This window comes from Schistocerca nitens, chromosome 9 (genome assembly GCF_023898315.1).
Source record: "Schistocerca nitens isolate TAMUIC-IGC-003100 chromosome 9, iqSchNite1.1, whole genome shotgun sequence".
In the NCBI taxonomy this organism is placed as follows: domain Eukaryota; kingdom Metazoa; phylum Arthropoda; class Insecta; order Orthoptera; family Acrididae; genus Schistocerca; species Schistocerca nitens.
In genome coordinates, this window is record NC_064622.1 from 328097425 (window position 1) to 328115417 (window position 17993).

Genomic DNA, 17993 nt, shown 5'->3' on the forward strand with positions numbered 1-17993 from the left:
CATATGACATTTCTGCCATGATCGGTACTTGCACCTGAAGACAACCCCACCAAGTGACACGGTTGCTGAATTTGAGGTGTCACCTAATGGGAGCATGTTCCCATACTGTCTGTTGGGCTGCCCAAATCACTGTCAAGCCATTATTCAAGAGTTAATACAGTACAAAAATGTGGAAGTTATTAACTTAATTTTTATTTTGCTTTTACATCTTTTTATTTCTTATTTTAAATATTTATGTTGCAGGTGTACACATCGTTATCAAGAGTCCTCACTAACTTGGAAAACCCCAGAACAGCTGGAGAGTATGAGAAGAGCATTACATTTAAAATATTTGTCTTCCAATCAATCAACTTCTATGCTTCTCTCATATACATAGCATTTTTTAAGGTACAGAATATTATAATTCTATGTGTCACCAATTTTACACGAAAGAATTGAAAAATCATTAATAATAGGTCATTAAATCATATGAGTAAAATTGCCATAGCCACATAATAACCATAGCATAGTAACTCCATTGAAAATGCTACATGCAATTTATTTCATTTATTGCTGTCATGTGCACCATCTTTATTTTTCCTTTGTTTAAGGAAGTTCTGTAGTAGATAGTAAATGTAAGATGTAAACTCAAATAATGCTGTCATAAACCAAGAGTTTGGTTTTGACACTGCAGTATGTTTAAGCATGATTCTATTGGAGTTGGTATGTCCTTTCTTTTCTCTGTTTTGGAAATTCATTCATCCATTGTGTTGTAGAGTGCCCTTCAGCATAACAAAGAATTAAAAATTTTGTGTTGGTTAATTTTTTCACTTAGCAAAGAATTCACAGATAAACACACATCAAGTTGTTGAAAACATCCTGTAAGTTTGTATTAACCTTTAAAATATTGCCACTCTTACAAATACCTGGATGTAACACTTTGTAGGGACTTGAAACTGAGCAATCACAAAGTCTCAGTTGTAAGTAAAGCAGCTGACAGACTGCAGTTCATTGTTAGAATACTGGGGTAATGCAATGAGTCTGGATATAAAATGTGCATGTGACCCATGATAGAATGTTGCTTAAGTGGAAGAGACTTGTACCAAACAGGTCTAACAAAGGATGGCTGCACAAATGGTCATAGGTTTGTTGGACCCAAGGAGGACGTTGAATGAAGTGAACTGGCAGATCTTTCCTACACAAACTATCCTGTGGAAACCTACATAGAAAGTCCTGAATCTAGAACTATACTACAACCCCAGTGTTTCACTCCCATAGCAATTGCGAAGACAACATTAGACTAATTACAGCACTTTCAGAGACATTTAAGCAAAACAATAATTGTGGCAAGGCTGACACAATATGTATACTGCTGTGGATTCCTGTATTGATTCCCACAATTCCAAAGCTACATTATGCCTCGTTTAAACTTAAGTTAATTGAATTTTCAGTGACGATTTCAATGCTTTTGCAAAACTGGTAATGGAATTTGGCCATACAAAATCACTGCAAGTTTTCTGAAAGAGTTAGCATGTTGAGGTTTCACAGTTTTCACTTTAAAGTGAAATGTAAATCAGTAACAACGTCTTAATTATTTATGTTCATTATTTTACAAATACAGTGTGACTTTTGTTCCTAAGATAAATTTCATGTCTTTACATTTGGATGTTTTGTAATTACTATCACTTTTTTATGTATAAATTCCGTAAATGAAGAATTAGGCTTTTTTTGTATTATTTTTGAAATATTTTTCAGTTTGTTGTTCAGTATACCTATAAATTAATTAGAACTCATCTTAATTGACCACAATGCATCTTAAGGCAACTTATTCTCATCAGTACAGTAATTCAACAACATTACAATTCAAGCTTTTGCATCTATGTAACTTCACGTAAACATCATGTTGTAGTGTTGCATTATTTGACATGTTTGGAATCATACTTTTCATTAAATATTTTCCTATTCCACTACACATGTAATATGGGCAAGATGTTTCTAAGGGCATGCATGCAACAGAATAGGAAGTTTGTTATGCAAAATGACTGCAGTGTCCATATCCATGACAAATTATATTCTGTTACTTACATTACATAGATATTAATGGAACCTTCTTGGTTTGCAACCCATGTCACTATAAACAAAACACTCGAGCTTTCAATAGCTGTCCCTGCCATCATTATCAGGAGTTGAAATCACTGACTGCTGGCACGGTTTAGAAAAGCTGCAGAAGAAAATATCAGATCTGTTGAGTTCTTTAGCATTTTTTCAACACTGCCAGAACAAGGAGCTAAGTCCTCTCTTTCCTGTAGTCAGGCACCATATTTGAACTGTTGCAGTGGACAGAATTTTGAAGAAGACTAATGGCAGGTGAAGTATGAGCTTGATATTAATGCCAGAACCCTACTTGATTGTCATTTACTTCTGGCATTAATCTTGTCACTATTCAAGTGGTAGATGTAACCACAGCAGCCAAAACAGCACATGAGTTTGTGCGAGATAATGTCTCAGCAGTGCTCCAAGTATTTTTTTTTTTAATTAAATAAAAAAATAGAAAAACACAGAACAGTTGTTAATCTTTCTATCCGAGAGCTTGGTGATGGATCTGTTGCAGCACTGAGTAAAGACCTTAATTTTTCTCCAGTCCCCTGATGTCTGCCAATGTTGGATGTTGTTAGAGGATCAGAGCACTGTATTAGGTATTCCTCGCATGATGAGGACATCAGACTAACTGCTAGCCATATCCCAGTGAAAGCTAAGCCACTGAAACCCAGTATTAGCCAGTACACATACTGGAAGCTTAGTCATGATCCAACACAGACCATCTTCAGAAAGACAAGGAATGTGAATGTATGCTTTCCCGGTGTATACAGCTGGTGAAGAGTTCTCGGGCTTCCAGCCAGGTGACGGTGTCTTCAAACTGCGACATTTCGACGAGGAAGTTAATCAGGAACTCAGGTATGTGAAAAGAAGTGACAAAAAAATTAATGCCACAAGTTGCCGGATCTCCAAGGTTTTAAGGATTTCTGAAGATACACAAAGAAGATGTTCCTCTGAGGCCTATATCTGATACAGTCAGTTCACTCACTCACTTGCAGACTGATAAAACATCTGGCAGGGTTATTAGCACCAAAACTGGTGCACTGTGGACATCATATTGTTAACTTGCAGTCATGTGTTGAAACCCACAGGGAAATAAAGATAGGCCAAAATGACGTAATGGTTAGCCTGGATGTTGTGTCTCTTTTTACAAGGGTGCCAGCAGAAGACACACTGGATCTTTTGGACCAGTGGATCTTTTGTCCCTTCAGTTTCCTCCTGAGATTGTCAAGCTGTTCTGCCGTACTTTAATGACAATGTACTACTTCTACCGCAACAAATATTATGAGATGACAGATGGCACAGCTTTGAAGAAAAAGCTCCAAACTTACAGTGGTCATTTTGCTTCCTACAGTATGTCAAATTTGCTTCCTACAGTATGTCAACGACACCTTCTTGATATGGCCTCATGGTGAAAAAGCAATGTGGTTCCTCAGCCACATGAATGGTGTGTGTCCCAACATTATATTTACTGATTTGAGGAGGAATGGCAAGCTTCTGTTCTGGATGTTTTAGTTGAGTGGAAAGCAGGAGCTTGGGCATTCAATTTACAGGAAATTTATGCATACTGGCGCATACTTGATACCAACAGTTTTCACCACCTTGTACACAAGAAAGCAGGTGTCACCAATGAAAAATGCCTCATGAAGCTGCAAAAGAGGTCAAGCCAATTGCATTCCTTCCATACTGCAGAGCAACAACTAGCAAGATAGGGTGCATGCTGAAGAGATGTGGACTAAGACCAATGTTCTGGCACCATATCCAAGATAGGAGATAGGTTACACCCTGTTAAATACAATATAGGCCTTCAAGTTCCTGATGTGTATTGTGTCCCGTGTGAATGTGATAGCATTTACATAGGTCAAACCATTTGTACTGTTGCTAAGCATTGTGTGGAACACTCGCAACATAATAAACAAAGGAAACTTGAGAAATTGCCTGTGTTGAACATTGCCTAGAAAATGGGAATAAAATACAATTTGAAAATATGAGAGCTTTGATTCAAACATCTTCATATTGGGATTCTGTTATGAAAGAAGCTGGAGATATTAGAATGAACAGCAACAATTTTAACATTGTTCAGGGGTGCACACTTAGTAGGGATGGTCATGGGTTTTGGACACTGAACAAAAGCAAGGATGGAGGCTTGGCACTTATAGGCAGTTTTGGACATAGCACTGGCCTCTGGCAGTGTCTGATCTCACTTGGACCTGTGTAAGGATGGAGCTGCTATCAGTTGCCCAACTTGGCTTCCATGCATGCGTCACTTGGGCCCTCTTTGGAAGATTTCAGACATTGCCATTGCATTATATAAGAAGAATGTCATGCCATCCCCAGCAGTTATTAGTTTTAACTGTTTATAATGATGGTGGAGACAACTGTTGAAAACTCAAGTATTTTACTCAGAGTGACACGGTTTGTAAACCAAGAAGATTTTATTGAAGCATGCCACTGTGAAAGACTTCAAGGACACATTACATAGATATTTTATACAAAGAGTTGGTGTAATATGTATGTATCATTAGATAAATTATTAACATACATTTCTTTATCTGAATGACTTCTCAATGATCTCTCCCTATTTCCTGAACTTGCAAGCACTGTAAGCGCACCTCTCAGTGTCCCACTTCTCCTCAGTTTCATTCAGATGCTTTGTCTTTCTCTGAAATAACATCCGGAAAGGTAAAGTATTGAGTTGCTGATAGGCATACACAAAAAGAAAGAAAACTTGCTATCTTTTGGAGCTACACTTTTACAAGATAGAGTAAAACTCTCTCTCTCTCTCTCTCTCTCTCTCTCTCTCTCTCTCTCTCTCTATGCCCATGCTGGATACTGTCTTGGCTAACAGTTCCAGTGATGTATTTTGGCAGGTGGACTGGTTGCGTTGGGGTTAGTGTTGGATGGGGTGGGTAGAGGGACATGGAAATGGGAGGCGGGTAGAGGTATCAGGGATGGGTGGTTAGTGGTTTGGCAGGAGGCATCTGGTTTTCCAGATAGGAATGTGGGAGGGAGGGTGGCAAGTATACAGACTAGGCATGTGATGCACAATCATAGGGGCAGGTGGGGAATGGTGCACATTTGACGTGGCTGCTTTCATAGGTGTATTGGCTTCTATCAGAGTAGCATAAGCTTGTGACATGACTGGAGTAAGAAGTGCTGGGTGGGTGGACTAAGCAGGTCTTGCATTTGGATCTTCCACAGAGATATGATCCCTGTGGCAAGGAGTGAGGGTGAGCATATGGACAGATGCATGCAATTTCACAGGTTTCCCCCATCAGGTTGCCATTTAATTGGTACTTACGTATCTTAACAATCAAAAAGAGATAAAAAGATTTTTGTTAAAAATGGGAATTACATTGCAGATTAGTCAGTTATATCAGCACAGGCACTGGGGCACTTTCCACCGAATTGAAAAATGGTCTCAAAAACAAATCAGAAACAAATTTAAGATTGGCAGTGTCCTCAAAACTTTTAGAAAACTACCCTTCTAATTGTTTTAAGGTCACAATAAATTCTTCAAACCTTGTGTTTTCTAGTAAGCTTAGTCAGGTCTGAGATGTTGGCGTTGGATGTGGAAAACCAACAGGAGTGTGTCAGAATTTGTCTCTTCTACAATGTGATTTTCTTTTTAAATGCATCCCCATCAAATGAGAAATATGTAATTTCTCACCTTGCAGTGCTTATAGTGTGTAGTGTGCAGAAAAGTCCACTTAAAATGTGTGGACTGATATCCATTCCAGATGTTCTAATTTTTGTTCCTGCACTTTTTTTTCCTTCATAAATTCAGCAATAGCAATTAAAAAATAAATCGTTCAGGCCATGTCCCTTGACTTAGCCAGCATACTTTGCTGTAATATATAAAGTCTCCATACTCGTCATTTATTTCTTTTGAAAACTGTTAAAACTGACAATGGAATAATGTGTGTGACTTCAGAAATGTTGCTATTTGTACCACCAATTTCTTCATGTGTTCCATACCAGCTAGTTTAGCACAAAGTGGTTCTTGTTGTGCAGAACATAGAATCTCGCCTGTCAATTGTTGCTGTTTTTTGTTCTTTCATTGTCAATTAAATTTTTAAATTCTTTCTGCATAATTTTGTAATGTCGTTTCATAGCAGATCTTCAGTAACTGTTGATAACGCCACTGTATAATAGATAATAAGAAATCTTATCCCTCTCTCCTGTCATTCAGATCATTTTTAAGGGCTTGTTATGATACATTGCTAGACTGCCTCTTTTTGTGGAAACATACCATTGGATCTGTGAATGTCCTTCATACCATGAACAAATAGCAGAAGGTAAACTGACACCACAATTCTGCCAAACTGAAGAGAGTTATGCTGAACAAAAAATTCCACACCTCAATACTAAATGAAAAGTTGCGCTATACTGGGTACTTCCGAGCAACCTGAGACAGGCTGAGCCTCGTCCCACATATGGCCCACACATCTAACTAGCATGCAGTTTGGCACACTATGGCCAGTTCTGTTTTAGAGTGTGTTAACAGTATGAAACGTAAAGCCACTATGGCCAGTTCTGTTTTAGAGTGTGTTAACAGTATGAAAGGTAAAGAAATGTGAAGAAGTTTGCCTCTACAGAAAAACAATTTCTCATTGGGTCTGATATATGGGCATAGATGTGGAAAACTAACTGAGGAGAAACATCAGAATTTTGATGCTTATTCATTAAAACTTGATGAAACAATCAGTGTAACAAAGTATACACAGCTTGCAATATTTGTGCTGCTTGTTCACTTGGAAGTATAAGTTTTGAATGAACTATTAGATGTTATGCCTATGGATTATACAATCACAGGTTGTGATATATTTTAGATGGTACATGAACCACTGAAAACATGTTTGCCACAGGACAGGCTCTGTTCTATGGGAACAGATGGAGCACCATAGAAGTCTGGAGGTCAGAAAGGTTTTGTTTCTCATATGAAAGAAAAAACCAAAACCAAATTTGGGAAAAGTGTATTAAGTTTACACTGTTTTATCCCCTAGGATGCACTTTGTGCAGAAAGTATGTGTTATGGCAGTGTGATGAAGGTGATGGTACAATGTGTAAATTTTATAAGGCATCATGGCCAAATCAAAATTTTGTTGCAAGACCTGGAAGCAACGTATGGTGATGTACCCTATCATTGTGCAGCATGAAGCCTTAGTAGAAACAAAGCTCTCACCACATTTTTTGCTACTTGGAAGGAAATTGCCCTATTTATGGAAATGAAAGGAGAGATGCAACCAGCACTCAGTGATGACAAATGGATTTCAAACCTGGTCTTTCTCACTGCTATCACAGTACTCATAAATCAATTAAATTTTTCACCCAAAGAAATTGACACATATGATAGAATCAGTGAATTCTTGAAAAAACTAAATCTCTTTGACGGGCAGATTGCTACAGGAAACCTAAATTTTTGAAGACCTTTCATTGCTACAATTATTTTCAGACTCATGCTTTGGAGCTTATCAACAAAATATTGTGAAACTCTGTCAATCTTTTCAGACCAGGTGTAAAGACCTGTAGAATTAAAACTACTTAGCATGCCCAATTTCTGCTGCACCATATACTGTGCCTTTGGAAATGCAATTAGAACTGATTCATCTACAAAACTGCTTTTCATCTGCAGAATTGCACTCTGCTCAAGGGCAGATATTACAACACAACCAGTTTGTTAAGTTAGTAGTTGATGATGCTCATGCTGAAGCATTTCTGAAGCTGCACAGGAATGCAATACTATATATGTTTGGCTCCAGTGGTGGCTGCTGTGTAAGAGCACAAGAGCATGTGATCACCATAATTTTCGACACATTGCAAATTTATTGGTTATATTTGTTTGAATGCTGTTAAATGTAACATAGATGCTGCAGTCTGACAGATAGTGGCACTTAAATCCACCATGTTACTACTTCTCTAGACTCCATGAAACTTGGCATTAGAATCATGAGCACACCTTCAGTTGTGCATGATTTAAGGAGCTCTTGCACATGCGCATCTCACCTGACATAATTACCTTATGGGCGAAATTGATAAACAGTGTGCATGGTTCATGGTGTGTGCAGCTAGCCCTTGCCACGCAACTAGAAGTTGACCTTAGTGCCACCAGGTGGTAGCTCAAGGTGGCAGACTTTTATCCCCATTTGCTCAGCATAAATCCTGCTGGATGATACCACTCTCCTCAGATATACTAACTCACTCACTATATACTGCAGTGAAATTAGATTGGACATGAGGGTATTTTAAAGTTGTACAGTAAACCTGTTTTATGTGTTTCTGTATGAGTTATATAGTATATTAAGTTGTGAGTTTTATCTGTGCTGATGAATCATAAGGGCCTAAAGCACATCACCATCGATTGTGAGATTGTAGCATTTATTCATACTTCTGAAATCTGTTGATCTTAATGGTGAGTCAGATTTATATGTGCTGTAGGCCAACATTGTATGTATGAAAATTCATGAAAAGCTGTTTCATTGGTTTCTCTGATTTTCACTTAAATGTGGGATTGATGGTGATGTGCTTTAGGCCCTTATGGATCTGAGTGTCTCATTTGTATTCTAGCCAAGTGACCATGTCTGTAGTCATTACTACTTGAGTTTAATCATTTCCACATTTGTGTTTGGAGTTGGTTGTTTACCGTGCAGGAATCGGCTTTCGTGTGCAATGTAAACATGGGCTATGTTGAATCTATTTTAAAGGCTAACAGGAAAGTAAAGCTATGAGGATGGGTCACAAAAGACAAAGGTCCTGAGCTCGAGTTCTGATCCAGCACACATCTGTAATCTTCCAGGAAGGTTTATAATAGCGCTCACTCCACTGCAGAGTGAAAATCTCTTTCTGGGAACAGAAAAGTAAATTATCAGGAAAAGTTAGCTGCGAAGGAACTAGGGCCTCCAAGAACAGATCCTTTGTCTGTGAGCATGACAAAATCAAATAAGCATGACTACAAGTGAACATTTAACAAGGAAGTGTACAGTTAGCCCAAGTTGTTATGTCACTGCAGTGTAAGAATATCTGATTTTCAGCCCAGAAGTAAATTTGTGAACTAATATATCTGTTGGGATCTTGTATGTTTGTCCAAAAAAATGGGAAAGCATGAAAACTCCCACTTATACAAAAATCCAAAATGGAGAGTTGCAAAAACTTACACATTATTTCATCCTAAACTGTACTTAATTATGTACAAAACAATAAAATTCCACAAAAACAATTACTTCTTTTGTCAGATAAGTTATGCATCATCATCATCTTCTTCTTCTTCTTCTTCTTCTTCTTCTTATTATTATTATTTCTTTCCTTTCTCAGACCTTAGGTCTGGTTCGAAATGAAAGTGACGCGGACCTTGATCAAGCGTGACTTCCTTTTAACTGTACGGTATATGTTATATTGCGTTTAGGAACTTTCGGGTAATTGAACATGTATCAATAATTACGGATTTCTGTAGTTGTATATATGTGTTTGGATGTAGCTGTATTGCATTGATGTACTGGTGGATATTGTGTGGTATGACTCCTGTAGATGATACTATAATTGGTATGATGTCAACTTTATCCTGATGCCACATGTCTTTGACTTCCTCAGCCAGTTGGATGTATTTTTCAATTTTTTCTCCTGTTTTCTTTTGTATATTTGTTGTATTGGGTATGGATATGTCGATTAGTTGTGTTAATTTCTTCTTTTTATTGGTGAGTATGATGTCAGGTTTGTTATGTGGCGTTGTTTTATCTGTTATAATGGTTCTGTTCCAGTATAATTTGTATTCATCATTCTCCAGTACATTTTGTGGTGCATACTTGTATGTAGGAACTTGTTGTTTTATAAGTTTATGTTGTAAGGCAAGCTGTTGATGTATTATTTTTGCGACATTGTCATGTCTTCTGGGGTATTCTGTATTTGCTAGTATTGTACATCCGCTTGTGATGTGATCTACTGTTTCTATTTGTTGTTTACAAAGTCTGCATTTATCTGTTGTGGTATTGGGATCTTTAATAATATGCTTGCTGTAATACCTGGTGTTTATTGTTTGATCCTGTATTGCAATCATGAATCCTTCTGTCTCACTGTATATATTGCCTTTTCGCAGCCATGTGTTGGATGCGTCTTGATCGATGTGTGGCTGTGTTAGATGATACGGGTGCTTGCCATGAAGTGTTTTCTTTTTCCAATTTACTTTCTTCGTATCTGTTGATGTTATGTGGTCTAAAGGGTTGTAGAGGTGGTTATGAAATTGTAGTGGTGTAGCCGATGTATTTATATGAGTGATTGCTTTGTGTATTTTGCTAGTTTCTGCGCGTTCTATAAAGAATTTTCTTAAATTGTCTACCTGTCCATAATGTAGGTTTTTTATATCGATAAATCCCCTTCCTCCTTCCTTTCTGCTTAATGTGAATCTTTCTGTTGCTGAATGTATGTGATGTATTCTATATTTGTGGCATTGTGAGCGTGTAAGTGTATTGAGTGCTTCTAGGTCTGTGTTACTCCATTTCACTACTCCAAATGAGTAGGTCAATATTGGTATGGCATAAGTATTTATAGCTTTTGTCTTGTTTCTTGCTGTCAATTCTGTTTTCAGTATTTTTGTTAGTCTTTGTCTATATTTTTCTTTTAGTTCTTCTTTAATATTTGTATTATCTATTCCTATTTTTTGTCTGTATCCTAGATATTTATAGGCATCCGTTTTTTCCATCGCTTCTATGCAGTCGCTGTGGTTATCCAATATGTAATCTTCTTGTTTAGTGTGTTTTCCCTTGACTATGCTATTTTTCTTACATTTGTCTGTTCCAAAAGCCATACTTATGTCATTGCTGAATACTTCTGTTATCTTTAGTAATTGGTTGAGTTGTTGATTGGTTGCTGCCAGTAGTTTTAGATCATCCATGTATAGCAAATGTGTGATTTTGTGTGGGTATGTTCCAGTAATATTGTATCCATAATTTGTATTATTTAGCATGTTGGATAGTGGGTTCAGAGCAAGGCAGAACCAGAAAGGACTTAATGAGTCTCCTTGGTATATTCCACGCTTAATCTGTATTGGCTGTGATGTGATATTATTTGAATTTATTTGGATATTAAGTGTGGTTTTCCAATTTTTCATTACTATGTTTAGGAACTGTATCAATTTAGGATCTATTTTGTATATTTCCAATATTTGTAGTAACCATGAGTGGGGTACACTATCAAAAGCTTTTTGGTAATCAATGTATGCGTAGTGTAGCGACCTTTGTTTAGTTTTAGCTTGATATGTCACCTCTGCATCTATTATCAGTTGCTCTTTACATCCTCGTGCTCCTTTGCAACAGCCTTTTTGTTCTTCATTTATAATTTTGTTCTGTGTTGTATGTGTCATTAATTTCTGTTTAATGATTGAAGTTAATATTTTGTATATTGTTGGTAGGCATGTTATGGGGCGATATTTAGCTGGGTTCGCTGTGTCTGCTTGATCTTTAGGTTTCAGATAAGTTATTCCATGTGTAAGTGTATCAGGGAATGTGTATGGGTCTGCAATGTAACTGTTAAATAATTTAGTTAGATGTGAATGTGTTGAGGTGAACTTCTTTAACCAGAAATTTGCTATTTTATCATTTCCAGGGGCTTTCCAATTGTGAGTAGAATTAATTGCTTGGGTGACTTCATGTTGCAAAATTATTATTATTATTATTATTATTACTGTTGTTATTATTATTGGCAGTGGCTTTAGCTGTATAAACTTGTTGATAAGCATAACCCTTATACAGCAGATGCTATTAAGTTCACACTCTCAGATTTATCTTACAAGCCACTTTGGCTCAACATATTGTTGTCAGGAACCGTTTTCTATAATGTAGAAGAAAACATTGAAAAGTCCCATTTCCACAACCCAACATTGAATAATATTCTCATCTTATGACAGCAAGGTGTGTCTCACTCCTTATTTTTAGTCTCTTGTAATCAAAATGAAATGTCTTGTGTCACAAACATAATAAAATATAAGTATTTTCACTTGGATTAAATTTTTCTGTTAAACACATCCTGTTACAATGCATTTGCTTTGGTCATGGTCTCCTCACTACCTGATATTGTTGTGTGTCGTGTTGACTATTCACACATGACCTGTTAGTCCACCCTGTCTGCTTACAGCAGTTTTCCTGACTGCCCCCACATGTGAGGTTTGCACACCATTGCCTGGCTGTGTCTGTGAGCAGCCAGCTGCCCACCTGTGGGCATGCCCACTGGGATAGTGTAATCTGTGGTGTTCTTCCGGAATGTATCAGGCAGTTCCTCCACAATTACTGTGATTCTGAAATGAGATGGAGAATGGTGATTAATATTTCTATGTATTCAGAGGAACCTGCAATTTTCCCCTCAGCCTTTTAACTATCCCAGAGAGAACCTATGACACCTCACTGACCCATTTCGCTGAAACACGGTTCATACACTTTAGACAAACACTTATGCAATACTAGTGAATAGCTCCCTTGCTGTAATGTATATACCAGGCCCATTGTACCACAGAGAAAGCCAACTGTGACACAATGTCATTGTACACCAGATTACACTAATCTCTCATGATGTCTATATCTTACTTGCTTCTTTTAATTTTACCTCTATTCCTCTCATTCTTCTATTAAACTTTCATCTGATTTCCATTATTCTAGCTATAACTTTCTTCCACTCTACACTTTACTCATTTGCCCATTTCTTTATGTTGTGTTTTACAAACATTTGTGATTTTTTTTAAAAAAAGTTCACTCCTAGTGTTCCTCTCTACTGTTCCCTTTACCTATCTTTTCTCTTGTTTTTTCTTCATCTCTGTTCATCTATGTCTTCTCGCATTACTTTCTTCACTTATCTCTGACTTGTGAACAGCCTTCCATACCACGTACCATGTCTCAGATTTTTCAGATTTTATTTGATTTGTCTATAGCTGATTTCACTCTTTGTTATGTTGCATTGATGGTCTTGCAATGAGTTGAGAGAGATGTACTTGTGTAAACTTTTAAAACATCTAAATAACTTGTTATGTTTTACCGTCTTTATATCTTCGTTGATTGTCCTTTTTGTCAACATACTGCGTTGCTACACTGGCTGAAAAATGAAGTTTGTAATTCCGACACTGAATACTGTAAATAATGTAGCCAACAGCTGCACAGTTGTGTTTCACAGTACTTTAATTTCACTGTTTACAACCCCCAATAATACGCAGTATTATGGCCAGTGCACTATTTTTAACTTACGATAAGCCTCATTAACAGTTTTCAGGCAAACCTCCATATACTGGTACAATAGTTTACTATTGAACATCTACGAACAATAAAAACCTTACCACAAAGTTCACAGTTCTTGAAGAATAGAAAGGTACATATGGAGCAGAACTGTCATTGTTTTAACACATGGCCTAATTGTGTAACACTTATTTCACAGTTAAGTAGAAGCATTGTTGGTGTTCTAACCAACACAGGTTTCTCGTCTGAAACTCGGCCATGGACTGACTGTCTCATGACCAAAAATTGGGTCCTTATACATCCTCACAATAATAAGTACTTAAACTACACATTGTTTGAAGTTAAATTTACAGAAATTACAATTAAAACTTAACTCATTAAATTAACTGAATACATTGAAAAATTCGTTCCTTTCAACAGTTTCTTCTACTACAATGTTTAGGCCAAATTATTTGTTTATATCATGAAATTAACAAATATCATTATGCAAAAAGTACTTTGTAATTAATTAAGGGCTGACTTTGCTAACATGTTTTTGAATGGAGCCAAATGGATCCTTTAAGAATACAATTATTTGTTCGGCCAAATTATAATAATTAGTACAGAATTTATATTTGTTTATATGCCAACAATAGAATTTAAGTTACAAAACAATTACTGATTTCACCCTATAATGAAAGATACTAACTAGGAAGAGTCAAAATAAATTAGAAAATCAATTAAATACATAAAACTAAGCACAAAATTAGATATGGTGTTATATTCTTTAAAACTGAGGGCCAATCTCTCTTTTTTCTGAAAATGCAGATTATACTCACGTATGTTAATGGTAATTGGTTAAAATAAAGAAAATTAATTTAAGGAGACAGATGAAAAAACAAGAGGGGAAGTCAAAATATCCCAGCTTGCTTCGTCACAAACTGTCATCTATGTTCTTTCTAGTATTCCTCTAAACAAAGTAAATTCTTGATTCCAGTGTCCATTGCTTCCCATCATTCACTTTTATTTGATTTTATCTCTTGCTTCATGTCTCTTGGCTACCAATTTTGGTATTATTTTTGTATTTTCATTTAAAATGCATACATTTCTTTACCATTGTTCTGTATTCACTCTTTTCTCACGGAAGTTGTCTCCATTGGTAATGTCATGATCCGTGTACAACTACAAACCTGCATTCATTTATTTTCACTTTGTCTAAAATATACTCTCTCTGTCAAACCTGTCTTAATTTTATTTGTAATTTTTTTTTCTTGGATGAATGAATAGTATTTGAGACACTATTTATTACAGTGAATGTTTGTAAATCTTACAGGGACGATTTTACACTTACCCAGGAGATGAGGAAATGTGGGAGTCACCAATCAAAAGTATGAGTGCTGATGTCTGTGGACCAGCAGGCTGCATGTCAGATCTGCTTATCCAGCTAGCAATTATAATGGTTGGCAAACAAGTGTACGGAAACATCATAGAAGTTCTAACGCCGTAAGTAATTACTGCTTAAAATTCATACTGTCTAAAAAGTGAAGTAAAAACTGAAAGTTATGAAGATAAATTGAAGAAAATGACACAAGAGAGATGAAATTGGTGAAAATTATGTAATGTAAACTGAAATCTATCTCTGGTTGGTAATTATAACAGTAGTGTGAATCATTGAAATGCAAAAGATGAAAATACAATATGACTACTCAACATGATTGAAAGGGGAGGGAAGCTAAGAGATATGAAGCACATAGATGAGACAGACAGGATGTGTGAATCTGGGATTGCAGAATAGTAGTAATTTGTGGAGGAACCAAAGACAATTCATGGATGTGTGTGTTTGTGTGATATGGTATTGCAGACTAGGTTGGTGAAGGTTATGAACTGATGGAATTCAAGCAGATGCAGGCCCTCATGGCAGTTAAGGTTGCATCTCTAAATAAGACATTTGGGAGTGATGAAATTGGAAGAGGAAAGGAGAGGGAAATGCTGGGAGCTGTATTGTTTATGTGCCTATCACCAGTATTAAATATTTGACTTCCCAAAATTAAGTTCTGACTAGCAATTTTGTCTTATTTTTAAAAATAAAAAAATATAAAATAATAGTAGTATAGAATAAAATTAGTGATAAAAACTTGAGCTGTTAAAGTTTGTTCTGTGACTGGTGAAAAGATTAAATTTGTGGTAAAAAATAAAAGCCACATAGCTTAAGAACTATGCATCGAGTGTGAACACAGCATTGAGGGACAGGAGGTTGAGATGGATATGTGCGGAGGTAAATCACACTCTGGAGAAGTATATGCTGAGTAAATGGATGAATGGAAAAGACCCACTGTTGTTTAATAGCAAAATTTGAGAAAAGCTGAGGAAGCAGGGACTGTTGTAACCTCAGACAGAAAAGGGTATAAAAGTACCCACAGGGAAAAGTTAGTACAAATTCATCCATTAAAAAAAATTAAAAATCTACACACACAACATACAATTTCCACCATCATATGTTAGCAAAATATCTTTCTGAGAACCTCAGAAAATTTTGGTCCTATGTAAAATCACCAAGTGGGCTGAAGGTCTCTATACAATCACTTGTCAACTAGTCTGGTGCGGAAATATAAAGTAGCGAAAGAGAAGCTGCTTTTTTTTCTGCATTTAAAAAGTCATTCGTGCTGGAGCAACATACAGACATACCATTGTTTCAAAATCACACGGACTGCTGTATGGAGAACATAGAAATAGGCATCCCTACCATGGAGAAGCAACTGAAAGTGTTGAAAAACAGTAAGTCACCGCTCTGGATGGAATCCCCATTCAGCTTTACAGAGCATACTCTACAGCATTGGCCCCTTACATACCGGGCTGGTTTAAGGCCCAAGCAATACAAGTCACCACTTGTGGTGCGAAGCTGAGAGGGGCACCAGATAAACCACACTTAAATTTCTACATAGTTGGATGACAGCTAGTAGTGGCTGCATGGAATCCCAAGCTGAGATTTGTATAGAGTGTGTATCAAAGTTAGTAGCAAAAAGTGATAGGTGTGAAAGTGTATGCCAGAAAAGAGGCAGAGGCGAGAGTAAATGTTTGTGACAAGTATTCACCTAGACAGTCTCAATACGTAGAATTCATAATCCAGTTCATGACAATCATTCACTGTGTAAAAGGTGCCAAAAATTTAGTGGCTAACTACATGTCATCCAACTACATTTCTTGTATTCTCGGGTTAGCAGAGTTTATAAACTACAAAGAACTCACTGCAGAGCAAGGCATGGACCTGGAGTTATGACAGCTCTTAAAATAATTGCCTACAGGATTAAATCTTGAACAAATTTCTGTGCCCAACTCTAAGCTGAAATTGATGTGTGAAGTTTCCCGGGCAAGGCCCGATCATATGTTTTGAAGAAGTTCAGAAAGACAGCCTTCGACAGTGTCCATAACTTACCTCACATGGGGGACAAAATTACAATCAGATTACTTACATACTACTTTGTGAGATCTTGTACGAGGCAAGAAACACATGTGTGGGCATGTTCATGCATTCCATGTCAACAAAGTAAACTGGGCCATCATGTACACACCAATATGGGCAGCTTTCAAGGGGCACCAGCTAGATTCACACACATTCACATTGACTCGACCGGTCCTGTTCCACCATCAGAGGAGATATGTACTTACTCACAGCAGCAGGTAGATGTACACAATGAGTGCAAGCAATCTTGATTACTGATGTATCATGTGAAACTAATGTGAAAACTATTATGTGTAATCCATTGCAAATTTTGGGTGCCCTCTCCCCATTACAACCAATCAAAGCCAACAGTTTGAGTCCAATTTGTTCCAGGAACTAGCCAAACTGTGCAATTTTCAACAGCACCACACATCCAGCTATCACCCGGCTGGTAATGGTATGATAGAAAATTCACACAGGATCTTAAAGATGCTAACATGTCACAAAGGAAAGTGGACAGACTCCCCTTAGTTCTGTTAACCCTTTGAATGGCATATGTAGTAACCAAGTAATACACGAAACTGATCCAAGTAACACAAATATGGTTTGATTGATAAACTTCTGAACAATAATGGAAATAAGCCTCTTGTGACCCTACATCTAATACGACATCAGGAACATACAGAAGATGCAACATAAGCAATACACAGAACAACTAATGTGAGCATTGTAAACTAAAAGAACATAGTGAGTGTGAGTGAGCACTGCTCTGCTTGTATGTAGGCATGTATGGCCAGTAGACAGCATGACAGAGACCATGCCATGTGCACGCTTCTTACAGGCAGCCTCCATTGGCTGGCCCTTACTGATACAGTGGGCAATTGATTTAAGTACACATGCATGGTGATACTACACTTGGTGCACTCACACTCACATGCACTAGTAACAAGATACCTCTCCCTCACACAAAGAGGATGTCCAGGCAACGAGAGACACATCCATTGGATCCAGAGTGGTGGCAGCCAGTGCCAAAAGCAGTGCAGACGATATGCCAAGAGGACACTGAAGCATAAAGATGAAATGCGTGGAGACATAGGCAAGCATGAGGGCAGTGGGCCAACACGGTGCCTGATGACAACATGGTAAGGAGGGTGCCATTGCCATATCTGCATCATCATCAGCAGGCAAGTCCCAGTGCAGAGGAGACGGGGCTGGACACGTTGGTAAAGATGGCTGAGGTGATGGTGAGGGACCCACTGGAGGTGGCCCTACTTGAACAGCTGGCAGCAGCA

At 37.3% G+C, this 17993-nt stretch overlaps 1 protein-coding gene across 2 annotated transcripts in view; it reads left to right on the forward strand.

Annotated features, from left to right (window-relative positions):
* The window catches only part of LOC126203809 (anoctamin-5-like), a 288957-nt gene that overhangs the window by 181308 nt on the left and 89656 nt on the right, over positions 1-17993 (forward strand). For both annotated transcript variants that reach the window (XM_049938177.1, XM_049938176.1), the window contains exons 11-12: positions 244-387; positions 14596-14765. In XM_049938177.1, the coding sequence (XP_049794134.1) occupies positions 244-387; positions 14596-14765 (314 nt within the window). The remainder of the gene's footprint in view (positions 1-243; positions 388-14595; positions 14766-17993) is intronic.